This window comes from Brienomyrus brachyistius, chromosome 22 (assembly GCF_023856365.1).
Source record: "Brienomyrus brachyistius isolate T26 chromosome 22, BBRACH_0.4, whole genome shotgun sequence".
NCBI lineage: Eukaryota > Metazoa > Chordata > Actinopteri > Osteoglossiformes > Mormyridae > Brienomyrus > Brienomyrus brachyistius.
Window position 1 is genome coordinate 10,964,064 of NC_064554.1, and position 27,450 is coordinate 10,991,513.

At 47.8% G+C, this 27,450-nt stretch overlaps 1 protein-coding gene across 2 annotated transcripts in view; it reads right to left on the minus strand.

Moving 5' to 3' along the window:
• Positions 1-239: 239 nt before the first annotated feature.
• LOC125718492 (voltage-dependent calcium channel gamma-2 subunit-like) overlaps positions 240-27,450 on the minus strand; it is a 44,979-nt gene continuing 17,768 nt past the window's right edge. The window contains exons 2-5 of one of the 2 annotated variants that reach the window (XM_048992379.1): positions 14,643-14,726; positions 3,991-4,131; positions 1,480-2,012; positions 240-920 (exon numbers count right to left, since the gene is read on the minus strand). In XM_048992379.1, coding sequence (XP_048848336.1) covers positions 882-920; positions 1,480-2,012; positions 3,991-4,131; positions 14,643-14,726 — 797 coding nt within the window. In that variant the 3' untranslated portion in view covers positions 240-881. Of the gene's footprint in view, positions 921-1,473; positions 2,013-3,990; positions 4,132-14,642; positions 14,727-27,450 lie in introns of those variants that run through there. The other variant, XM_048992380.1, reaches the window with a different exon arrangement.

A 27,450-nucleotide genomic window follows, 5' to 3' on the forward strand; every position in this document is an offset into this window, starting at 1 on the left:
TACAATTAATTAATGCAGACACATTTGCTGAGGTATACAGGTGCAGAAGAAGGTGTCCTTCACGAAGCTGTTGGCCCATTCCCTCATTGCCTGATGCGTGGGTCCACTTTCCGAAGCTCACCATCTCAGTGCTTCACACTGCCCATCAAAGTGCCAAGCAGAATAATGACGACACACACAGAGATCTGTGGGTCCCCTCCCCCCCCCCCCCCCCCCACCCCCGGGGTATTAACATTTATTTGTCAGGGGGGGATAGGATAATTCGGTTTTGGCACCTTAAAAAGATTCCTGTCATTTAAACAGCACATTTGAAAAAGCTGTCAGATTTTAAAATAAAGCACATCTATATTAACACAATGAAGTAAAGCAAATATTTCAAAAAGGTGGTTTTGTGTTCCGTTTGACTAATTCGGGCAATGCAAACCATACATTTAGAAATCAAATGAAACATAAAATGAGACACACAGTTGTAACATTTGCATTGTTGCTTCTTGCCCCTAATAATTCTCAATATCTCTTAAAAGTTAATTTCTCAAGAGCAGATTTTTAGCATGCATGTAAATTTCTTTATTTATCAGTCACTCGTTTGTCCTTGTATCTCACTCGTCATTTTCTTCACTCGTCTACTTCCGCTACCTCTTTTCCTTCTCGCCTCTCCTCTTTTCCAGATGTCATTCCAGCTTTTTTTTTGTGTCAACCTCCACTTGCCGCTCGCCGTGCATTAGGGGTTCATGATCGGGCTCACAGTCCTGCAGTGATCGAAAATGAAAGCGTACCCGCAGCAGGAAAAGACCAGAATGTTCTTCTAAAAGAACCGATTTCGGATAACATTCTCTGCCTGAGTCTCTGTCTCCTGCTCTTCTCCCCAGAGGAGTCTTTCCTCAACACAGACAGGAGTTGTATTCAGTGTCCTTCAATCTCTTTATTTAATTTATTTATTTTTTGCGTTACCAGAGTCGACGAGAGAGTGAGAGAGAGAAAGAGAGAGAAAGAGAGAGAGAGAGATAACAGATTAGGTTACTCCTTTTTGAGTTCCAAGCCGTTATGGTTCACAGTTTTAATGCAAAAAAATAAATCACTCAATCAGTAAATAGGCCGTTAAATAAAAGAGATGTGTGGGGGGGGCGGGGGGGCAGGAGGGAGGGGTAGCTTGCAGCCCCATCCACACTGAGCCGAGAGGTGGAAAACTAGAAGCTCTCATTAAATTTACAAGCTGATCTTCTCACCTCCTCGTCCCCCAGCTCTGCTCCAAAACAGACACCCCCCCACTTTAATCAGCAGCAGCTATGTATAATTCCAGTCCAACCTTTAAATATTTTTTAAATAACAATAGACGGGGAACATCATGCATTTTAAATCCTTAAAAAACATTTTGGGATTTGTTTTCATGGAGATTCACATTTTCACCACTTGGGGCTGGTCTACACCCCCCTCCCCACCCCCCCCCTCCCCCCCCCCCCGCCCAGGGCTCTCTCATACAGGGGTGGTGCGTCGGTTGGCTGCATTGCTGAGGGACGAGTCTTTCAGGTCCTTCTGGATGCAGTTGTGCACCTGCAGAAAGTTGTGGTCTCTGTCGGAGTTGTAGGTGGCGGTGGGCGTGGCCGAGGGCTTGAGGGCATCCCGGGTGAGCGTGTACATGGAGAGCTCCGTGGACGGCAGCGCGCTGAAGCCCTTGAGGCCCACGGGCGAGGCGTCGCGGGACTGCGAGGGGTCCGTGGAGCGTGAGCTGGAGCGCGAGCGGTTCCGGTAGCGGTAGCGGTAGCTGGGGATGCGCGTGATGGCCGAGCTCTGCAGGTAGTCTGGGGCGTGGATAGCTCCCACCCGCAGCTCTCTGTGCCGGTCGATGAACAGGTGCACGGCCAGCACTCCCACCATCTCAGCCATGATGAAGGACAGCGCGCCGAAGTAGAAGCTCCAGCCATACGAGTAGCTGTTCTTCTTGGAGTCACTCCTGGAGGGGTCCCCCGCGTTGGCTGATATGTACACGATGATCCCGATGATGTTGCTGAGGCCTGGGTGAGGAGGAGAAGCTCTACTTATTCATTACATCACTTCCTGTCGCTTTGTATGTTCGTCTCCATCTATCTATCTATCTATCTATCTATCTATCTATCTATCTATCTATCTATCTATCTATCTATCTATCTAATCTTAATAAGGTATGTAATCACCTTAGTGATGTTTTATTATGAACAAAAAGAAAGCAATATCTGCTTTTCATGGCTCACGAATTCTGTTTTAAATTCTTTCATAGACCCAACATGAGCATGTTGCGTAAACCAACCAATTAGGATGCCATGAGTCAGGTGGGAAGGGAAATAAGAGAGAAGAGTAGCGAGTCTGGCATGTAAGCTGGGGGGAAGAGCGCTCTGTGTTGCTGAGAGCATAAAGCCTGATACATACGGGCTCAGTATTAAATGAAAATATTAATATTATCACACGTACGGGACAACAGAGAAACAAGGAGGGCAAGGTAAGTTCTCCCGAGAAGTTACAGTAACTGGGCTGCCGAGAGCGATTTAGCCGCTAGTGAGATAACTGATAGCAGTCGTCTGCGATGAAATTAGGCAGCTACATCTAGAGCTGATGGCTGCCTGACCCGGTAGAAGAGCTCCTGGGAGACGGACCAGACTGACCGGAGCAGCCGAAAGGTCGGTGGGGGGGTTTATCCCCGCGGGGGCAGCTGAGGGGAAGCCTGCCGCCGAGCTTCACGCCCATTCCTGAGGTACAGTGAGCTTTTTTTAAACTTTATTTCTGTAGCCAAATAAAGTGATTTTAAACGCAGCATTTACATTGATTTAGGCCTGTTGATTGTGGTCTATGGGAAGTATTTCTGTTCGTTCACTCGAAAGGCGTTATACTTCAATCGAGTCTGACTTTATACTGGAAATGTGACTTGAAAGACACAAGCCCTAGAGTATATAGCGGGGAGTTTGCTTAAATCTGTTTGTTTAAACCTGTACAAGAAGGTTTTTGGCATTGAGTTAAATGATCAAGCCTGTAATTGCTCAGAGTCATTTGTAAAATTACATATTTAAATCACGTTTTCACAAATTGTTAATCTATTACACCCACAACCATTGGCTGCTGGGGGAGGGTAAGGGGGTGGATGTGCTCACTGTAGAGTGAGGCTCTCAGGCTGCAGGAAACCAGAGCGAAGCGTCTCTGCCTGAGCAGTGGTGACTTTCAGATGCTGTACGTTTCCACTGGAAGCTTCAAATGTACCAGATGCTTAAATCAGGGCTCATGATTGCACAGCAACCAGGGAGACCACAAATTAAGTAACTCTGGTCAAAACGAAAATGAAGGACAAGCTCTATTAATTTCCTGGCATCCTGTCAAGGGTGTACCTCAGCCGCGTGGCCTGTGCTGCTTAGGATGGGCTCCAGGGCACCAAGGTGCTGACCAGGAAGACAGATGGGTGGATCTTTGAGAAGCTCATATATTTTTTTAACATGTAAAGGGGTTCCAGCTGATCCACGTCACATTTTATAATGTCACGTGTGTCTTTCATTTAACTGTGCACCAGGAGCCCGTGAAAGTGTGCAGCCACCAAGACGGGTTGCTGGGAAAGTATGTCAGGGACGCCATATTTTTAGAGTTTAATCCCAGTGGGTCGCTCTCGGCCCGGCAACTGGATCAGAGAAGAAAGAGGAACAGACGGTCGGCTTCGGATCGCTCGCAAGAGGAGGCTCATCGCGGGCCTCCGCTATGCGGCTGCTATTCGCGGAGCGTCCCACAATTCCTCCATGTGATCGCACAGGAAGACGCTCCCGTCGGCCCGTGCTTTCATTTTCACGAACATGTATAGCCAACCGAGGTGGCCAGAGCTTTATAATGAATGTGGGGGAAACCAGCTTTCCCCCTGTTGGGATCCTCCATCAACTGCATCTACCTTGCCCCCCCTCCCTCATATTGTTCCTCCACTTGTCCTCCCTCCCTCCATGATCTCTTTTGTCCCAGCCCCGGCTCCGCGATCACCTTCCCCACCTGCTGACACAAAGAAGATGCCGGCGCTGAGGATGATGTTGTGCCGTGACTTGTAGAACTCGCTGGCTGCTATGCAGAGCCCCCCCATGAAGAGGAGGATGACGCTGAGGATGGGGAAGATGCTGGAGGCTCGCACCGCACCTGCGGGGAGAAACACCACCTTTCTTACCCTCTCTGGGAAGCTACATCTCGTACATGATGGACATGGAGAGGCAATCGAAAAACAACAACCAACAGAGGAAGCTGTAAAGCAACACTACCGCTGAGAATGTTCACCCCCCCCCCTGAGATTCCTTCAGCTACTGACACCTCCTGGCTCTGTCCCTGCGGCTTAACATGGAGATCGGACCCCCCTCTCGCACACCCTCCCTCAGCTTTTATTAATCCAGCTACAATTTCACTCACTTCCCCAGCCTCCCCCAGTACACCCAGTGCTTCCTTCCTCTGCCTACACCTCTAGCACATTCCTACTGACACTTCTCCCCAAGCCGCCAGAGGACACGATGGCAATGGGACACACTCTGTCTGCTCTCCCACTCTACATGTGATCGCTTTCATTCCCTATTATTCCTTTTCTCTTTCATTTTCATTCCTAGTGGCAGGGATCTCGGATCTGTTCAAATTTCCTCCACTGGACTGAAAGAAATAATCTGTCTGAGTTTGGATCAATCCAATCCGTTCTGCCTTTCCCAGGCTGCAGTGCAAGGTCTTCTCCTTGTTTCTGATTAAGAGTGACATTAAAATTGAGTTTTTTTTTCTCCACAGAGTATGATTGTTATGAAAAGCTCCAATAAATATATTTACTTTGAATATGTATCCTTTCTTATACTGGATTCCTCAAATTTAAGCCACACATGACTGCAGATATGCGGTTGCAGGGCACTGCAAATGCCCGGAAGGCAAACTTCCATTGTCCTTCTTGCCACTCCCTCCCTGGAACTCATCCAGCCTCTCCGGATGTGGTGGCCAGCTTGTGTTAGGTAGTACAGTGACAAGGCACAGGTCTGATTAAATATTGAAAGGCTCAGAATGTTGGCACGGTTCCCGCGAGTCGTTAACCCCGCGGACATCGACGACGCCAGTCAGAGAGCGTTTACCTGAGCAGGGCAAAGCCGTACTTTCTCATTGGTCAACTTAATTTACACGGGCAAAAGATGATGGAGCACCGACTTGCTCCGTGAAGGGTGGCTGAAACACCGTGAGGGCAGCAGCTTCAGCAAGCTCTCCTGGTGTTAACGAGACCTTGGGATATGGCCTTATGAAGCACGAGCATGAAACGTTTTTAAAACCCTGTCACCTTCACATGGAAGAAGTGGATAAGTCATGTTACTTGTAACATTGTCAATATCTGCTCAGGTTTATCGCCTCATTGTGGAATAGCGTAAATGAAAGATCTGAAAGTTCCCTTTGCTAATACTTCAGCCCACATATTTACTCAATAAAGTGGGTTTTCAAGCAAATTTATCACCTTAAGTGTTTCAGTGTATCAACAGTGTCTGGAACCAGATTTAAACCAATAGTCTCTCATCAGCCGGTGGCAGCTGGATTTCATTAGCGTTTGATATACGTGTAACAAAGCGCAGACTGACATAGACCCCACAGCGCCCGTGGGTGCTGATGTCACCCTAAATGTGTGTGTTGAGAGTCTGCCTTCCTCCCTCACTTGGATGAAACCGTCAATAAACAGGAAGAGGAATGTTTAAATCAAAAGCTGATATGACAACATATGGGGGGGAGAAGCAGATGCCCAAAGACATGGAATGTGTCTCACTGTAGTTCTTAGAGACATTTGATGAAATCCGCTCTGTAAACTTTGATGTCAAAAGCAACGCGGAAAGCAGTGAACTTCCCTCTACATCCATATCACATCATTCATTCATCACATTCATTCTACATCATATATAATTTATAAATGTGAGTCTTGAGTTGATTGCCCTTGTAAGAACATAAAACAGGACAATGACCCGCCATTGGCTATCCGGCACCCCACAAACATGACATAGTGGTGACATCATGTTTGGGCCTTCAAAATGGGGCATTATACCCTTAACCATGGACACTAGCAGACCAACAAGGCTTCCTGTGCTGAATGTACCTTTTGATGCAATATAGAATACAAGTGTAACACAAGAAGACATCTTAAAGGCAAGAACATGAGGACAACTGAGCAGGTAAGGTTGGCGTAAAGATTTAAAGTTTGCTCAATCCTTCACCTTGGGTCCAATTATAATCCCCATTCCCAGTGCTGTTTTCCTTCTTTGTGTCACTAGGGTTGTAAATAAGGATCATATTTAATTCTTGTAAAGGCAATTACATTTTTTTATCATGTCGATTGTGGAATCTGATTAATATCCGTGGGGCTTTGATTCACACTTGAATGAAGTAGTGTTTCAGAGCCTTACAGTAGGGGGCGCTCTACATGCTGCTCCGCCATGTTGGCTGGAGGGGTGCCTTTTGAGACGGCAAAGATTGTTCCCAGAATGTAAGATGCTCCAGTTTCCTTTTCAACCTCGTAATCATTGTTTATTTCTTCATGTTTTGAGTTATTCGGATAACCCAATGACTGAATGATTGAGTGTAATGAGAAATAAATTTGGAATTAATAACCCTGTTTTATGGAGGTTTTTCTTGTTAAAAACAATCACTTTTCCTGCACTGTCTTCACAAGTGGGATGCTGAAATTAATACTGCTCAAGGCAGGTGGACAGAGAGGAGAAAGGCTATCGGTGTTTGTCTCATTTAACAGTCCTATGCCAACATGTTACATACCACCACATGACCCAGAAGGATCACAATGGGGTTCATACCATCGTCGGTGGGTCTCCTGGCTCCTATTAAGGGTGATAAGTAATCGTCTATATCATGCGGTGCCATGCTGGAACTGGTGCACCTGACTTTTGGATTTTTCATGGCATGTTTTAGAAGAAATGATTCCCCAAGTTGCTCATTCAATCACTTGGACTTTTGTGAGGATGCTGCAGCTGTGAGGGAAGCCAGTCTTGGGGTCATTTAACATTACATCACATTTGCTTCTGGTTGGTAGATTAGGCGAATGGTCTTGCATGACCTAACAATTCTACTCCAGTGGACCTCAAAACCCAGGAAGGTCCCCAGTCAGGGAATGTTGCCATCACATTCTCAGGTCCTTATTCTTGGATGAAGCTGAAACGGTGGTCAGAGTGATGACACACCTTATGGAAACCAGTCAGCACTGGGGAACTGGCTGCTTTTCATTCAGCTGGTTTAAATGTACCTTTTTAGGAGGGATAGCGCAGAGGATCGCCCGAAGGGAGGGTTAGGGTCTCCTGCTTATCTGCCCTGGACCGGGGATAGATTACGTCATACTAATGGTATGGGCAGTGAAGTTGAGCACTTTCTGGAAAGCACCTTGCTTAGTTTCGACCGGTCACCTCACGCACGAATGTTAGGCTGTATAGAATCCATGTCCTACATACTCAACATCTCAAATTTCAAGGCAAACGGCTAAAAGCATTTGTAAGCTCTGCATCATGGCAAGTGTCCTATGATGACTTAAGACGTCCATCGGCTGGGAAAGCTGTTCAGCCATGACATACACGTGCTGGTGATCTTTTAACCCTCCTGGAGGTCTCACCCTTGAGGCCCATTAGAGAGTGTTGTACCATAAAGTACTGCTGAGAGATCTTGGAAGCTTTGCTCAGAGCACTTGGTTGAGTGTTTCTTTTTTAACTCGCACTTTCAAGGCCCTCCCTTGGGAGACCATTTGTGGAGAAAAACAAACTCTTCTGTGGTTATTCGAGAAAAAAGTGGCAGCCCACTCTCAAGAAAGATGCACATAAATGGGTGTCTATCCTTCGAGTGGCACGAGACTAGAGAGCTGAAGCCAACAAGGTGGGGAAAAACTGGAGAGGTACTGAGGAAAGACTGAATGGGTCTCTGCCCATAGAGTACCAAAGGTAATCAATTTCATCTAGTGGATGTGGGCTATTACACAAAGGGGGTTGAACTGTTTGCTCTAAAGGTCGTTGAGATTGTGTTGACCTCACATTAATCACTTGCTTTGGCAGTGTAGGCACTTAAATCGTTTACTCCACCTTTCCGGAGGCTGAATTTCGGCACAGTTAATTTATTTGTCTGTTCTGGTCCAGAAATAACCACAGAGTGGGAGTCCTGCAATTAATTTGTTAACTGTTTATATTTAGTTATTATTTGCCACTAAAATGAAACTGCAATTCATGCCCGACTCGCCCCCTCCAACCCAAGGACACTCCTTCATCTGTTTCCAGTTTAATTATATGGTATTACATAGTCGCTGACTTTGAGTTGTGAAATCTGACAGTGTAGAAGTGGAAGGCACTAACGAGAGCCCGGTGTTTAATCGCAGCTGTGTAAGGAGATCAGCTGAACTCACAGGGTCCCACTGTACATAAAACAGGATATCGCTCTACCCTAGATATAAATGCAGATCTCCCTGGAAATGTGAGCCGCAAAGATTGCCATAATCAGCTTCCAACCCATATTACAGTGCATTTGGTACATCTGTGATGACAAGTGACCTGGACTGTGATTGGCTTCCCTTAACAAGGGCGGACAGTAGCTACGATTCAAACTGCGCTGGACCGGAGCCAGTGGCATGTTGCACTGCCTTCCTTGTGGTCTGGGTCCGCTGTGCTGCAGGGCTGGGTCACTCGTTTTTGGCCAACTAATTGAATTAATTCACTTCAGTGAGCTTCCGTGACAAGTCCAATTGCGGAGGCCGGCAGCCAAAATGCTGCTGCCACTCCCCCCGCCCGCCCCCCTTATTTTGGGGCTGTTTTGTGCATTACTGCCTTGCCTAGTATTACAGCGGACACCGGGGGGCCTCTATGCATCTCTTTCAAGTGCTGCTTTATGGTCAATCAATCTCTTTCAGATCCTCGTAAGCTAAATATGAAATATTCACCATGAAACAGCCGCAAACATTTTGGGGCATGGTGGTCAGTGGTAGGTCCGACAATAACCAGTCTGAGTTAAGCCAGTGAACCAAATAATAAATGAATCAGCCTGCTGTTTCCTAATAATAAACCATAAGACTGGCTGAAGACTAAAGGGACTGCCTACTTGCTAACACTTTTCTCCTGCCATGTTAGACAAGCAGACATGAACCTGAGGTCACAATTTTAACCTAGGTGTGGCTCATGGTCACCCGGGCATCTTCTGTCCAGGCTTCCAGCCTGCGGTGGAACTTCAGAATCTTTGCTACTTGCCAGCAGGACTACTTCAGCAAAAATGTCGTCTGACATTCAGCTTTTTTTTACTAGCCAGCGAATGTTTGGCTTTTCCCCCCTTTGTTTAAGTGACTCATCTCAGCTCTGCTTCTAGTCTTGTTTTCTGTTGTCTTGAGTAGGGTGAGTCAAAAGGTGGCATGGGGCTGATTAGATAGCTGAGGTAAAAAGCGTCCTAAAAGATGTTTGGCAAATGCTCGCCTTAACCCCCAAGCAAATGACATCGGTTCACTTGCACCGGTATTGTTATGGGAGTCTATATGAATAAACCAGGTTTCATGCTGGGTTTTGGGACATTTAATGATTCATTCTTTGCTTGTTCTCTTAACCAGCTTGCTTATTGTGGGAAGCAATAGACTTCCTCAGCTCTAGATGTGGGTCTACCAGGTAAGGGCTGTTAAACTGAATATGTTTTCATAAATCATTAACTCAGTAGATAAAAAAATAGATCAAATTAAAAAGAGACCCAATTAAAATGCATTAACATGACAAACATTCTTTAAAACTTTCAAAAAGAGAAGGAAATTAATCCTTTACTTTTTGTAAGATTGTAGTCTTACAAAGAAAATACTCAGTCAAAGCCAGGTGAGCAATACAGGGAATAAGAAACCTCAAAGTAGGGAACAGTATCAGCTGTAAAAGTTTAGGCTACTTTATGGCCTCCTTGAGTAGCTTATTGTTGCTGATAAACATGATATACAGTAGTCTTAGTCCCTAGTCACACTAAGGGGAATTAAGAGTATAACTGGCGTACCAGTTACTCTTCAAAAGCATGTGGCTTTTCTTGAATGCGACCAGGACTGCTAGTCTGTGGCGAATCGAGAGTCACGGTATCCAGGGTAATGTCGGCATACCACCAGGAAGGACGGACCACATCCAACAGGAGTAACTGGATGCAAGAGGAAGCTGTCTGATATGGATGTCTGGGCACTAACCTGGATTCTATCCAAAACACATAAGACCACAGCTGCCCAACTCACTGCAGAATTAAATCCACACCTTGACTCTCCTGTTTCCACCAAAACTGTTGGTCAGGAGCTCTACAGGGTCAGTCTTCATGATGGGGCTGTATAGCCAAACCTTTGGTCACTCGTGCCAGTGCCAAATGTCGGTTTCTATGGTGCCAGCAGAGCAATGTTTGACTGTGGACAATGTGAAACGTATTGTTCTCTGGGGTGTCCACCTTCACTGCATTTCCCACAACTGGGAGAGTCATGGTGCGGAAATGCCCCAAAAGAGGCTTAGCGCCCGGACTGCTGTGTACTCAGAGTGCAGCACAGTGGTGGATCAGTGATGCTTTGGGCTGCAATATCATGGCATTCCCTAGGCCCACTACCCGTTCTAGATGGCCGTGTCACTGCTATGGACTACCATCCAACATTGCACCCTGAAGGTGGTGCCATGTATCAGGATGATAATGTACCAATACACACAGCAAGACTGCTTACAGAGTGGTTTGATGAACTTGATAATGAAGGTGAACATCTCCCATGGCCTGCAAAATATTATTGTGCCACTTTGAGCACCCTTTTTGGGTGTTTTGGGGGAGCGAATCAGGAATTGTTTTCCTCTACCAGCATCACATAGTAACCTGGCCACTGTTCTGCAAGAGGAACGGCTCCAAATCCCTCTGGTCACAGTGTGGGACTTGGATCTGTCATTCCCAAGATGAACTGACATTGTCTTGGCCACAAAAGGAGACTCTACAACATATTAATAAATTACTGAGGTCTAAAACCAGGTGTTAGTTTGATTGTCCCGCCCCTGTATAGTATAGCCCTCTTTAACGCACAACCCAATTTCACTCACACGAACACGCACTCTATCACACAGGCCAAATGTGAATGAAAATTAGTTTTCACTCTTAATCAGATGCTTGCAACCTTGAATTTGCTGAGCTGCAGTATCAGGGTCATGCTAATAAGGCATTTCAGCTCGCAGAGGCAGATTGATTAACACTGTAAACGCTTATTAATCCTGCTCGCCCCCCTTGCTTCCTCTTAGGGCTTCCAGCTCCCCCTTCACACACACACACACACACACACACACACACACACACACACACACACACACACACACACACACAAAAGATCTATTGGAAGACAGGAGAAATGGAGCACCTCCGATAACTTTTGATGATACACTGACAAGAGACATGAGGTTTCAAAACCCACTCTGGGTGGGATTCCTGCTTCCCATGTGTTGTCACTGGGCCCTTGAGTCTTCCTGATTAGCTTAAAGAGGATATGACTGACAGTTGACTGTAATCCCACCCACCATGGGTTTTGAAGCCTAATTCCTCCCAGCTCCACTATGTAACTTCACCTCCCTCTGGACCATGCTGAAACTGGGCCACATTGGCCTGTGGTACCCAGGGCTATGACGTAATCATAGCTCAGCCCCCGGCAGGATGCTGTGCCAGCTTGGCAACGAGGGGAAGCCTCTCATCCTCAGTGGGTGAAATAAAACTCAACGAGGGGGGGGGGGGGGGGGGCACTTCATGTCTGTTGTCCCAATGCGTAGTTTCTCTTTAAAACATGCAGACCAAATGTGTCTGATATATGAGAGACTCCCTGAGCCAATAACACCGTCCCGCTGAGCAAACAGATACATGCATCACCTCGACTTGAGTAAACGGTTTTGGGATGACAGGGATATCTGGGGAAGGTTCTCTGCTCAGTGTCACGGCGTTAACACAGAGAGATGACCAATCAACTTTGGCTGTGGATTCAGGCTGTGTGGCTGCATATTTATGGAAAGTGTCCATTCACCATTTATTTAATTTATTTTCTCTTTCCTTCCAGTATTTCCAGTGTTAATTGGATGTGCGGTCAGGGCTGGAATAATTGGCACTTTCAGTGAACTGGTGCATTCGCCTGACTCATTTGGTTTAATGAAGGCCGTTCCGCGGCTGGGCTCCATCCGTCATCAAGGATGCAGCTTACTGCCTCCCACCCAGACTCTGCACAGTGCGGATTGGCCATCAGGCAGCGTGATCTTTCTGACCTATGGCTGACACTGAAATATGAAAAGGCCATCTATTTGATGTAATGTATTACAAAGGGGGAGGGGCGGCCCCTTGGATGCTGATTTGACCTTCCTCAGGCTGTGTGTCTTTCAGAGGGTGGGGAGATGGGCGTGGATTTCGATGTTATTCCCGCCTCCCATTTTAGATCAATCCTGTTGGCTGCCATAGAGGGGTGTGTCTCCACACTAACCAGTAAAATCTTGGCACTTGGACATGTGATCCTTCCTTTCCTCCTAACCCCAATCAGGGGGAATCCAGGGTGACACACTTGTGTACCTGACCGCTACTCCTTCCCGTCCTGCTCCATCACCACAGTGCCCTGCCCCACGGCCATTTCCTGATGGTACAGGGCTTTCTGATGCACCAGCGTCGACAATGAGGTGGCAGGGTTGATTAGCTGCTGGGTCTATCTACGGTAAGGGAGTTTCACTAATTTTTATTACTGCAGGAACTCAAAGTAACTACAGCTTGATCTCTCCTTGGCCTTGATGGGGTGTCCTACGGACTCCCAAGTTTGTAGTTTGACCATCATGCTGTCTGCTGAGAAGATTTTATGAACGGGGTCCCATTAAGTGGCTGGTCATTAATTCACTCTAATTATCTGGGCTGCTATAGGCCTGTTGTTTACATACGTAGGAGTGTGATTTGTGGGATAAGATGAATCTACTTAGCAGGTAGGTGTGAGAACATATGATTCGTGATGATATTGCATATCAATTTGTCCTAATGTTTACTTAATGCCCAAAACAAACAAATGTAAACAGTAGCCGACCTCATCTTATCGCCCTCAGCTGAGGTGAGAACCTGGTCTTGTCAGGCGCCAGATCTGTGGTTGCAGGATAACGCCTGGACGCCAGCACAGCCCTGGGTCACAGTTCCCTGTGCCCTTTCAGCCTGTGCTTGGGGACAGCCGCTCTGTACCGTGTCTCTAATACAGCAGCCCCCCCCCCCCCCCCCCCCCGCCCCGAATCCTGCAGCACACAGCTGCTGTTTTGTGAGAAACGCGTCCAACTGCAGTGTGCGGTCTGCCACCTCGCTGTGCTCATAACGAAAAACAGACGTCAATCACGGGAACCTGTGATCATCTCAGATGGTGCGGGAACAACGTGTGGAGTGGGAACGATGGCTAACCAGACTGCGGACAAACAAACAGACGGAGTGGCGTTTGCAGAGGGTGTGAGAAGCAGGCGAACAGGCGCACTTCCTGTTCAGGGAGGGGGGGGGAGCAGGAGTTTTGCTGAAAGGAGAGCAGCTTCCAGCAGCTTTGTGTGAACACCATACGCCCTCTCGCCCTAGCTTGGTGAAGCCTACGGTCCCGCCTCCAAACTCTATCTGCTCAGAGCCATCGACTTTAACCCAGAAAACAGCTCAGATGTGTGTATGAAGCTTCACCTATATAGGGCAGCCTGAAATATTTATGGAAGTGAATGTCCTCATTGACGAGTCACTGGGATCCATAGTCCTGTCTGGGTGTGTTCATGCTCAGTAAGCATGTGACACGTATGTGTGGGCCTGCTAGCTTCCACGTCCTGCGGCCATGCTTCACTTTGCATGAGTGCATTTTTCACACAGACCATCACATATGCCCTCTGCGCATGACAGCCCTCTGAATCGTTCTTTCTGCATTGATTGCACTCCACTTCAGACGAACTGTTTACATTTTAAGTGATAATCTGCGCTAAAGAGATTTGAATTCCTATATGTGCGAGGTGCTTTCAGGCACTAAAAAAGTTCCCTTTTAAAGTTTCTCTGGCTATTCGACTCTTATCTACTGTGACTGCGAGTCGGAGGCTGTGCACCCAGCTGATATGTGTTTATAGGACCCCTTACGAGAGACAGAGAGAGCGAGCAGCAGAAAATCAATGTGCTGTGTTTACAAGGTAAACACTGCAAGATAATACTGTCCCTTATACCAGGCAGTAAGATCAAGGAAAGCACAAGGATGAGCTTGAAAGTGCAGAAATACTTTTCTGTGAAACTGAAGGCAATATATAATAACTAAAAAATATCTAAGCACTGTAGTAATCTGAAATCAGCACTGTCAGGGTGCTAATCTCTGGGTATTTATGACTGATTAGTGTATTTTTTTTACTTTAAGGACACAGTGGGAACTCCTTTGTGGTCCTGACAGACAGCTGTGATCTGACAGGAAGTGGTCACTGGCATCATTTTGCGAGTGACGGAGAATCCCGATCAAACCTTAACTGCAGTGTCTGTACTTGACACATGTTGCCATGGATGCAGAATAGAAATGGATCTTTCTGCCTGTATGCAGCCTCTCTAAAAAAATTAGCTCTTAAAAGCAGTGGTTCCTGCTTGCACTTTTGCTCCATCCCAGGAACCAAAAATAAAGGTGAAGAGGTAACACCGGAGAGACTCACGAAGGAAGTACTCTGATGCGTCTGCTTCATAGTCCGTGTCTTCAGGAAAGTGGTCTATCTGTTTACAGAAACCCTTGAAGGTTCCTGCAGGAGAAGACGAGGGAGAAAAATGGTGAGAAAGGGGTCCAAGCACCTGCATTCTACTGAGTGAATATCCACACGCGCAGGCATGCACACACACACACACACACACACACACACACACTTATGTCCTCAGTGGAGCACTGATTGCTGGAGAATGGATGGTAGTGTAGGGGTGCTGTGCATGTGGGTTAGGTTTAAAGGTTAGGGTTAGGTTTAGAGGTTAGGGTTGGGTTAGGGTTAGGTCTAAGTTTAGGGGTTGGGGTTAGGTTTAGGGGTTAGGGTTGGGTTAGGGTTAGGTCTAAGTTTAGGGGTTGGGGTTAGGTTTAGGGGTTAGGGTTGGGTTAGGGTTAGGTCTAAGTTTAGGGGTTGGGGTTAGGTTTAGGGGTTAGGGTTGGGTTAGGGTTAGGTCTAAGTTTAGGGGTTAGGGGTTAGGAAGTGGCTTCAGGCCTCCTCTCCTCATGTTTATTCATCTACCTGTGACCTGGTCCTTGAGTCCATTCATAGGGGGCTCCCCTATGCCTGCAGGTTTTGTTAACCAGATGCTAGTTCTTCTTGCTCTAATGCATGGTAATTGTACCTAGTTGCTGGTGTGGAACGTACAGTTCTTTTCTTTTTTAGTTTACTGTTTTTTCTTTCAGCCATTATAACAGGCTCAAAATCAGCTGATGCCCCTGACGTCTGGTGGGAAAAGCAGGTTGTCACAGTGGCCTCAGGTGAATCACTGATGTGCTTGAAAAAGCCCAAACGTTTGAGAAGGGGTATGTGTTTGTGTGTGTGCGTGTGTGTGTTTTGAGGGCTGGTTATGTTTACAACGCACTGGGGGGACTCGACCGAAAGTCTGCCGATTATCCTCCATGCACAGAGCCAGAACTGCTGAGCTGGCCACCCGCGACACCCCTTCTCTACCCCCCACCCTTCTCGGTGCTGTGTTTCCATCAAAGTGCCTGCATTGATTTCACAGACACACGGCAAGGGAGGAGGGGGGATGTGGAGGTGATGTGGAGGAGGGTGGCAGTCTGAAGGAGAGAGACGGGAGGGTGGGTTGATGAGCCTGTCGTTTAGAGAAGGAGCAGCTAAAGAAGCAAACGCTCCTCTGTTTTTCAGATTTTGGAAGATCCATAATCAGGAGCAATATTTATCTAGTCCACCTGTCATTTACTTTTGTAGAAATATATACTCTGCAGACACTTTCATCGAAAGTGATTTCGAGTGACTACTCTATCTGTTGTCTGTCGGGATATTTACTGTTGTTTGTAAAATGTTAAGCTTCTTGCTAAGGGATGTGTAGCTCCTCTCCAGAGGGTTTGATCTGTTAGTCTGTGGCCTCCTGCCCACTCATGCAGCTCCTAACCCAACACAGGCACTCCGCTCCCGTTCGTCTTCCACGTTTTCCGTCACTGATTGTGATTACTCACTGCTGGTCTCATTCATGCATTTTACATTTTTCTAAATTCATTTAGCACTTTGTCTCAGGATGAGTCAGAACATTAAATATATTACTTACAAGTAAATATTGAATAAGTGTGATAGTCCCATTCAAGATATGGTGGGTTGACAGTGTGTGTGTGTGTGTGTGATTGTGTATCCATGGTGGGTTGACATTGTGTGTGTGTGATTGTGTATCCATGGTGGGTTGACATTGTGTGTGTGTGATTGTGTATCCATAGTGGGTTGACAGTGTATGTGTGTATTTATGTATCCATGGTGGGTTAACGGCATGTGTGTGTGATTGTATATCCATGGTGGGTTGATAGCGTGTATGTGTGTGATTGTGTATCCAGCTGGGTTGATGGTGTGCGTGTGTGTGATTGTATATCCATGGTGGGTTGACAGTGTGTGTGTGTGTGTGCGAATCCATGGTGGGTTGACAGTGTGTGTGTGTGTGTGATTGTGTATCCATGGTGGGTTGACAGTGTGTGTGTGATTGTGTATACATGCTGGGTTGACAGTGTGTGTGAGCGTGATTGTATATCCATGGTGGGTTGATGGCGTGTGTGTGTGATTGTGTATCCATGGTGGGTTAACAGCGTGTGTGTGTGATTGTGTATCCATGGTGGGTTGACGGCGTGTGTGTATGTGATTGTGTATCCATGCTGGGTTTACAGTGTGTGTGTGTGTGATTGTGTATCCATGGTGGGTTGACAGTGTGTGTGTGTGTGATTGTGTATCCATGGTGGGTTGACAGTGTGTGTGTGTGTGATTGTGCGTCCATGGTGGGTTGATGGTGTGTGTGTGTGATTGTGTATCCATGGTGCGTTGACGGCGTGTGTGTGTGATTGTGTATAGGGGTGGACCCATGCACCTTTTTTGTATGTGTGTCTGATTGACACTGACTATCGTCTTCCCATCGCCAGCTACAGCAATTAAACAGAACCTCATTAAGTGGTGATTATGTAGGAAGTCACTGCAGGAACTACATGAAAAACGTACACGCAGGGCTCCTTAACACGGAAATGAAGCTCCGTGCCGGGATATTAAGGCGTAAAATAGATGAAACCTTCCTCTGAGAGCAAAGCGGCTACTAGTCTTCGGATCCCTTCATCCTACCAAGAGATGCTGAGGTAGGATCTACCTCCCCCTTTACAGCGAAGACACTAAGGTAGCTGGCATGTGACGGGATTTCTCGTCCATGTGGTGGGCCCTGTGCTCCATCGCCAGCACACCACTTTGTGGTGTTTCACCTTGAATTCCAGGCATCCACCCATCTTTGTACATTCTTCATTTTATGTTCTTAATTTAGTGAAGAGATGCACCTACTAGGTTTTTCTGAGACAGTCAAAAGAGACCTCCATTGTATCCTAGAGTAACAAGATGGACACAACACAGACCCACCCCGGTCTTGGTTAAAAGATAATGAGGCTGAATAGTGCTGGAAATGTTCTGATCATGCAACTCCAAGGAACCCAATGGGTTCTTTTCTCCAAGACAACAGCTGATGATTTTTTCCCCCCAAGCCAAGCAGAAAGTGAAGACAACATCCATTATAACATGCGGAACTGTGGCATGATGTCTCACACACTTGTGATGTTGTCATGAATTGCTGTTGAGTCCCTGTACCACCTGGGAGACCAGCCTCCCCAGAGTATTGTAGACATTGTTCTTCCTGATAAGCGCATGTACATAGAAGCACATCCTGATTCTGCTGAGTTTGATGTGTCCCTGGGTCAGCAAGGGAGGGGCTTGTGTTTCACTTCTTTAACCAATCACAGTCTCTGTCATATGACATCACTGCACGAATTAAAACTGGTGTTTTCTGTTAAGCAACAAGGTGCACAGATTTCTAAAGTACCTGTTTTATTGTGTATGGGATATGTCATAGACAAAACAGGAATATGCTTACTTGCAACAGCTGTATGGAGCAATGTAAGGGTGTGTCTCTATTTTACGATCATAATCGGAATAAGACTTGAACCAGCAGCCTTGTGATCACAAACACAGCGGCTAAGCCTGTGGAGCTGCACATGGCCCCTTGTCTGCTGTCTTGATGGCCCCACTGAGCCATACATTGCCCCGGGACTGCTTGCTGGATGGCTGGAAGTCTTGAGCTTGAAAATGAGAAAAAATGGACCAATGCAGTGATGTCATATAATGAAGACTGTAATTGGGTGAAGAAGTAAAAGGCAAGTACCTCCCTTGTTGACCCAGGGACGCAACAAACACTGCAAAATCAGGATGTCCGCACACAGAGAGTGGTGCTGTTTTGTGTTATGTCAGGCCTGTGATTCACACGTGGCCTCCCAGCGTCCTCTCTACCCCATAGACTTCCCAGTGATGTCATCGGGGCAAACATCGGTGGGTCAGACTCTTTCTTGCTGTTTCTCTGAGTGGTCCACAGGATATCAGACGGATAACCTTCCCAGCACGTTCCGTCCCACAGAAGCTTCCACGGCTTCGGAGTGCAGAATTACGGTCAGCTGACCGACCGCATCCGCTGCAGCGAAAATATCCGAAACCGGGAACTGGTGTGCTGAGCCAGATTTAGTGGATGTGGCTTCCTGTGACCACAGGCAGCAAGAGCCATCAGGGGCTTCGAAAACCAAAGTAAAAAAGACGAGCAGTGTTGTGTTATTGCAATCCGAAGGTGCTCCATAGCAGGCCAAATTAGTTATCTTAAAGCTTCAGGTACTATGTGTTCGCAGAGTAGATCCGCATCCTTCCGATCTCCTTTCCGGGTGCTGCATCCCCCCCAAGCTCATACCAGATGTGTGACTCCCCCAACCCCCCCCCCCCCATTTGTCTCTGACTCTGAGAGCTCACTCCTCCAGCAACTGGTGTCCCGTAAGGGACATTATCCCCGCTCTGTGACTCCTCCCCCCGTTTGGCTCTGACTCTGAGAGCTCACTCCTCCAGCAGCTGGTGTTCTGTGAAGGGCATTATCCCCGCTCTGTGACTCCTCCCCCCGTTTGGCTCTGACTCTGAGAGCTCACTCCTCCAGCAGCTGGTGTTCTGTGAAGGGCATTATCCCCGCTCTGTGACTCCTCCCCCCGTTTGGCTCTGACTCTGAGAGCTCACTCCTCCAGCAGCTGGTGTTCTGTGAAGGGCATTATCCCCGCTCTGTGACTCCTCCCCCCGTTTGGCTCTGACTCTGAGAGCTCACTCCTCCAGCAACTGGTGTCCCGTAAGGGACATTATCCCCGCTCTGTGACTCCTCCCCCCGTTTGGCTCTGACTCTGAGAACTCACTCCTCCAGCAGCTGGTGTTCTGTGAAGGGCATTATCCCCGCTCCTGCTCCAACAGACTGTGAAGATGTTGGATGTCAGAGTACATTTCACGCCCATGGCGTTAAAACATCACCGACAGAAAGTAGACTTACGGTTTTCCCTCCAAATCCGTACGTCAGGCAGCACTGAGGGTGTTTAACTCCTATCCAGCTGTGGCACCCTGTCACGGGCAAGGATGTCCTTAAACTGTGACAACCAGAAGAATCCAAGTACGTTTTGATTTGCTCCTGCTCCTTAGACACGTACTCTGGCAGCGGGTTCGAGCAGTCTATTATTAGTAATGACAAAGAAGTCTAAGACATCGAACCCGGTGCCCATCCGCCACCCGGCACTGCATTCTCTTCAATCATGACGAGCCGGACCGTGACAAAACGGCAGAGATTCAATACCTCACTGTAAATAGCAGCGACCATCATTGTGCTGGAGTGCATTCCAGCTCCGCAAGGCCAAAATGCCTGTCTTTTGCTGTCTAATATATTTCGATAAAACATAAAGGGTGACACATGAAGGCTGTGGAGGTGACAAGGTGGCTCACTGAGTTGTATGCAAAGGCTGTACGATTTGTCTCCATGTGTGTATGTGTGTATGTGTGTATCCCCCTGTGCTCGTGTGCTTTTCCTTCCACAGCCCAAAAGGTGGGAATTTGCGTCTCTGCATTGCTGTCGCGACCCCGCCGTGGATCCAGGGTGTCGCCTGTTCCTGTGATTCCTGGATTAGGCTCCATGTTCTCCCTGATCCTGCACTAGATAATTGCTGAATCATAAGGAATTATATTATGGACATTAAGTGCTTATTTCATGTTGGCAATCGCCTAATTGTAAAAATGTTGAGGGAATCAAACCCATGCCGTGCAGTTTCCCATTAGGGTGCAGGTACAGCTGTCAGGTGCTACAATAACACACCAGGAGGATGACATATCACTTTCAATGAGACAATTCCTAACAGCTTGTGAAAGGAATGAAAACCTCCCATAGCTCAAAGTGTAATGTGAATCCCAAAATAGCTTGTCTTTGGCTTAATTCATCAGAAGCTTTTTGTCTTCTCTTCGTAGTTGAATTGGACCTGCTTCCCGCTACTTCATATCGTTCTGTCTGGACGGCATGTGCTCTGTTTAAACACCACCTAAATCAATCCGTGTGACACTTAACCATAACAACTGCTCCCTTCCTCCAGCACTGTACTGACTGCCAGCTCAATACAACACGTTTTATAGTAATAGTTAAGGATGTCTACTAGTAAACCTTCAGACTGGAAGGAACGTAACCTAACTTGTAAACACCAGTTACATAAAAATGTCTAAGAAGCAAAAATAAACTGTTCATGAAAATGAACTGATTTACAACTAACCCTCTTTAGTCTGCTAACACACAGATAACTGCTAACATACCACCGTGGCCTACTAACAACCAGGTCACCTGCTTTATCCTACTAACATGCCATTAACTTGCATTTTCCACCAATAACACTAGTGATTGGCTTTAGTCTGCTAGAGTACAGCTAGTCTGCTTTGGTCTACCAACACACAGCTAATCCACTCTCTTCTAAGACTAACTCATCAGTGACACACATCTGCATCCATAGATCAAATGGTATACTGCTCTCCATCCTACTGGTAAGTGAAGAGCCTCCTGGATAAAGGACAAGCCCTTAAATCTGGCCGAAGAATTTTCTGTTGTTCAATCTGCTCTCTGATTGGACCTTTGATTTCCTATGCTGTCAGAGTCCCACACTTCACCTCCCTTTGGGTGGAGATGAATATTTGAAAGCCCCCCCCTCTCCAAACCCCTAGGGCAATTGAGGAACAATAGGAAAGATTATAGCAGAAATGGTGTGATTTTTATTGTATTGTCCCCTTGACGTTGATTCATTTTCTCAACCGTTCCCATTCATGGAAGAAGATTATTGAAGGATTATTAAAGATCGTTTGGTTTGTGCAATTACCCCTCTTTTTCAGCTAATTTGAAGTCAGCCGTCGCTGCCTGATCAGCACGCCGCTACGAAGCTTGTCAAGTCTGCTGTCTTCATGTAAACGTGGGACAAATTTATCACTCTGCTCCGCTCACAGAAAGTAAGAGCTCTGAATAAAGGTGCATATTTGGGGCTGGGTTGGTTGCTTTGCGGCATGAGATTAATCTGAACATAACTAACCAAGTCTTATGGAGCCATAGAACGGCTGTCTTCACTGTTGAATCACGCCCCATGTCCTGTGAGTACCTGGAGAGTCATGGAGTGCTTTCCTTGTGACATTGAAGTTGTTCTTCAGCGAAGATGAATGGGGTTAGGGGATCGGGGAGTAGGGCTGATGACTGAGGCAAGGGAGGGTGAATTTCTCTAAATAGAATGTCTCCTACAGGCTCCGGCGAGAAGTCACTCAGTCACTCAGTTCCATTGCCAGGAAAGCACTAGAATTAGTCAACACGTTTGTGATTCAAAGCCAGAGCTGGCAAGAATGTGGTCTTTCAAGATGATGTGTCAGATCTAGATGCCCAGCGTCGCCTCACTGTGGCAAGTGTAGTGGAGTTGACACAGCTGTAGTCGGTCTACCACAACAGGATCACGGCCCGTATTACGGCAGCAGACTGACTCATTTTCAGCAGTGAGCTTCTTAAGTGTTATATACTTTCCTGCCATTTCTAAGCCATCATAAGATGGATCATGCCACCTTTTTAAAGTTTTTAAAGTTCCTTTCTAGCATCCTACCCAAAGTGTTCCCCTCATTTGTGGACTTCCTCTTAGCAACAGTGGAAATTTTGCTGAGGATCTGCTTTCTTAATTACCTCTAACAGGCACGAACTCGTGCAGTGGGTCTGGAAGACAACACCGCAGCAGTGGTAAGGGACATCATCTGAGCTCTGGGGAGCATGTGCTCTGTAACCATGGCGATGAGGATGACAGTAGGCGGACCTTAAGGACGTGAACTTGTAACATTTCATGTCAAAGATAGAAAAATGCTGCGGGACAAGTAACCTGAGCAGCTGTAGAGCAATGCCCATCTGTAAAGATAGATGTACATGGGGATTCGCTTTGGATAAAGATGTTAGGCAGGCAGTTAATTGTAAGTGCTACTGCTGGAGGGGAGGATGCTGGTAGAAATCATAGCCTGTGGTCTTGTCTCAGCCTTGAACAAACTCTGTAAGCACTTACTCTCTTCTTCCTCTCTCTGCCTTTCCCTCCTGCCCTTCTTCCTGCTCTAAATACCTTCCCGAGGGCAGCTTCCCATTCCTGTCCTTGCCAGCAGGTCAGAAGCCATGACATTTGTGGCTCCTCAGCCGCCGTGCGGGGAAGTGATTAGCGTGTCGTTGACCTGGGAAGGTTGTGTCACCGCTGGGGACAAACTCGCGTACTCCACTGAGCCCAACTGCTGGAGTTCACCTTGAGTAATCAGAGATCTAACGCCGATGCAGAGGGGTCTGCCATGCATCATTGATGAGGCTTTGATGAGGCTCAGCACTAACAATGACTCTCTTTGGAGAGACTCAGCTGTCAAAGCTCTAAATTACTGGGCGTAACAGTCAAAGATACTTGACTCAATCACCTAAAGCCACGGAATTTGTGATATGACCCTCCAGTAAGGCGCTTCTCCAGGTGGAGCACTTAGCATCCAGAGGAGCAGAAGACAGATGATCCGTAACCTTCTCTCATTGTCTCCTTGAAGGAACCCATGATGTCATGGGGCACTATTGGGTTTTATTGTTCTGGGAAAAAAGACTCCGAGATCCTGGGCACGGCTCCTTCCTGTCAGAGCCAATCATTCTTAAGGGTTGCGTTCTGTGTTTACACTGAAAGTATGACGTTGCCTCATCGGGGAGCATAGCTTATTGGACCTGAGAATCAAACGTCTGCTGGGTCTGTGCCAGTGGTCCCTTCACATTCCATTTTTTTGCCCCCCCCCCCAGCCTCCATCTGCTGTTCTGCCCTCCTTAAGCTTTCCGGTAGTTTCCGACAGCCTCCCATCTTCCCGTCGGCCGATGAGCGCAGGACAGGAAGTGCGACTGCCTGGAGGACGACACATGTAGGAGGTATTTTGTTCTATAAGCGGTACAGGAGGGAACTCTGCGTCCCTCTCCTGGGTATTTGTGTAGAGGAAGGTGTTTGGAGGCTTGTAATGTCATGTGACATGGATGCCAGACTAACCCCCAAAGGCACATGCCTACACAAGGGGTGGTCATTTTGGCATAATGGCTCCAGTTTGGCCGGACTAGTAGAGCCGGCACCTCTGATTAATGGGCCGTAGTCCCCTGCTTAAGTCATTTTTTGTATCACAGCCATGCTTTGGTCCCACCTGCACAAGAATTTCTGCCCTTATAGGAGCCTCCTTCCCGTACACACAAAGGGATACACACAGAAACACACATGCAATACATGCGACACTCAGCAATTAGTAAATTACTGAAGTGCGTTATACATCGGACCTCATTATATCACCTGACTGCAACATATCATATAGGTTTTTTTTTTTTACTGGGGTTAATAATGAGCAGCACGAAAACATTAAGGAAATATTAGCATGGAAAGTTCCATGGATGGCAAGTGAAGTGTCGCATGGGATCAGAAAGAGGCCGGGGGAGAGAGAGGCAGGCAGAAACAGTAAGGCAGAGAGAGGCAGGCAGAGAGTGGCCAGAAGAGAGAGGCAGGCAGAGGATGGCAGGCAGAGAGAGAGGCAGGCAGAGAGAGGCAGGCAGAGAGAGGCCAGAAGAGAGAGGCAGGCAGAGGATGGCAGGCAGAGAGAGAGGCAGGCAGAGAGAGGCAGGCAGAGAGAGAGGCAGGCAGAGAGAGGCCAGCAAAGAGAGGCAGAGGATGGATTGCTGTAGACAGCCAAGATAGTAGCATGAAGGGGGGTACAGCGGAATTGGGGAGGTCTTATTGGGAGTGATCTTTCTCATGGATGTTGTCTGTTAGTGCATGGTGTCTTTGACTCTCATCCATCTGCTGTTAATTTGGCAACCAATTTAGAAATTTAAAAACAGACTTCATTATATATGCTATACCTCGAATAAAATCAAACATTGTTTTTCTGCGAAAAATGCCCAGATTAGGTCACTCAGGATGAGAATGTGCACATACTGAGCAACACGCAGCTCTTTGATGGACCAGCGTCCTGTCCAGGGTCTCCACTGCCTCATACCCTGTGTTTCCTAGGAAGGGACCCTGTACTGGAGAAATGTCTGGAACATGGATGGTTTTTTGGAAGTTCAAATGAAAAACTGGGAAAATGAGATGTTCACTGCTGAAGGGAGCTGGGCTTCCCCTGAATATGACAGTTGGTGCTGGACTGAGGGGGGCTAGGCAGTGTCTCAGTATGCCCCCCCCCCCATCCAGGTGCCCGGTGCTATCCCAGAATGCCCCCTGCCTTCCCCCAGATGTGTGCTTGGTTGACTTTTGTAAGCAGTGCCCACACCATGCATAACTCATCCATCAGATTATTTTACTATTGCTTTTATTTTTTATTTCCATGCAGGCATGAAGGGTTGGAAAGGCAAGCTGAGTGGAAACCATGACAACAGAGGAAAAGTCCCAAGCCCACGTGTGGGGGTGGGATCTGACCTGCTTTCCGGCGCCCCCATAGGTAATCTGAGTTCAGCACTTCTGTCCTTACTGGATGTACCTCAGCAGCACGGCTGCTTGTACCCTAGCAGCGGAGGAGGTGGGCTCCTGCCAGCGGAGGGGGTGGGCTCCTGCCAGCGGAGGAGGTGGGCTCCTGCAGGCTATGCTCGTGAACCTTGGATGGCAATGGCAACCCCATACAAGCTCATCTGCCTTGACACAGGACTGAAACTCACACCATGATGCATAAATGAAAGAGCCTGACCAGAGACATGCCTGCCCACAGTGCAGTTTCCAAGTTGATGGCTTTAAGGCGTCACCTTAAACAGACATTTAAGGTACGAGTTACACATTTACCTGCCTAAAACTGCTTTATGAGTTAAAAAAGCAACACGACCACATTCAATTCTACCAGTTAAATGATATCTTAAAGGCTTTATATTTCCAGTTACAGGTCTTCAGGGCTTTATGTTAGTAAACATTTTGGGAGCCTTTTCTCTCCACATCCTTTACACAATCAGTCTGGTCAGCAGTGTATCGAGTGTCACACAGCAAAGGCATCAGACACTCCAGTGCCACAACACTGACAGTAGTAACCTAACCAGTCCACTGAGTGGGGGTCATCCCTCTCACACTGATACAGAGTTATGGGGGAGGGGGTGTCCCTCTCACACTGATACAGAGTTATGGGGGGGGGGGGTGTCCCTCTCACACTGATACAAAGTTATGGGGGGGGGTGTCCCTCTCACACTGATACAGAGTTATGGGGGAGGGGGTGTCCCTCTCACACTGATACAGAGTTATGGGGGGGGGTGTCCCTCTCACACTGATACAGAGTTATGGGGGGGGGTGTCCCTCTCACACTCATACAGAGTTATGGGGGGGTGTCCCTCTCACACTCATACAGAGTTATGGGGGAGGGGGTGTCCCTCTCACACTGATACAGAGTTATGGGGGGGGGGTGTCCCTCTCACACTCATACAGAGTTATGGGGGGGTGTCCCTCTCACACTCATACAGAGTTTTGGGGGGGGGGTGTCCCTCTCACACTCATACAGAGTTATGGGGGAGGGGGTGTCCCTCTCACACTCATACAGAGTTTTGGGGGGGGGGTGTCCCTCTCACACTCATACAGAGTTATGGGGGGGGGTGTCCCTCTCACACTCATACAGAGTTATGGGGGGGGGGTGTCCCTCTCACACTCATACAGAGTTTTGGGGGGGTGTCCCTCTCACACTCATACAGAGTTATGGGGGGGGGTGTCCCTCTCACACTCATACAGAGTTATGGGGGGGTGTCCCTCTCACACTCATACAGAGTTATGGGGGGGGTGTCCCTCTCACACTCATACAGAGTTTTGGGGGGGGGGTGTCCCTCTCACACTCATACAGAGTTATGGGGGAGGGGTGTCCCTCTCACACTCATACAGAGTTATGGGGGAGGGGTGTCCCTCTCACACTCATACAGAGTTATGGGGGGGGGGGGTGTCCCTCTCACACTCATACAGAGTTTTGGGGGGGGTGTCCCTCTCACACTGATACAGAGTTATGGGGGGGGGGTGTCCCTCTCACACTCATACAGAGTTATGGGGGGGTGTCCCTCTCACACTCATACAGAGTTATGGGGGAGGGGGTGTCCCTCTCACACTGATACAGAGTTATGGGGGGGGGGGTGTCCCTCTCACACTCATACAGAGTTATGGGGGGGTGTCCCTCTCACACTCATACAGAGTTTTGGGGGGGGGGGGTGTCCCTCTCACACTCATACAGAGTTATGGGGGAGGGGGTGTCCCTCTCACACTCATACAGAGTTTTGGGGGGGGGGGTGTCCCTCTCACACTCATACAGAGTTATGGGGGGGGGTGTCCCTCTCACACTCATACAGAGTTATGGGGGGGGGTGTCCCTCTCACACTCATACAGAGTTTTGGGGGGGTGTCCCTCTCACACTCATACAGAGTTATGGGGGGGGGGTGTCCCTCTCACACTCATACAGAGTTATGGGGGGGGTGTCCCTCTCACACTCATACAGAGTTATGGGGGGGGTGTCCCTCTCACACTCATACAGAGTTTTGGGGGGGGGTGTCCCTCTCACACTCATACAGAGTTATGGGGGAGGGGTGTCCCTCTCACACTCATACAGAGTTATGGGGGGGGGTGTCCCTCTCACACTCATACAGAGTTATGGGGGGGGGTGTCCCTCTCACACTCATACAGAGTTATGGGGGGGGTGTCCCTCTCACACTCATACAGAGTTTTGGGGGGGGGGTGTCCCTCTCACACTCATACAGAGTTATGGGGGAGGGGTGTCCCTCTCACACTCATACAGAGTTATGGGGGGGGTGTCCCTCTCACACTCATACAGAGTTATGGGGGAGGGGTGTCCCTCTCACACTCATACAGAGTTATGGGGGAGGGGTGTCCCTCTCACACTCATACAGAGTTATGGGGGGGGTGTCCCT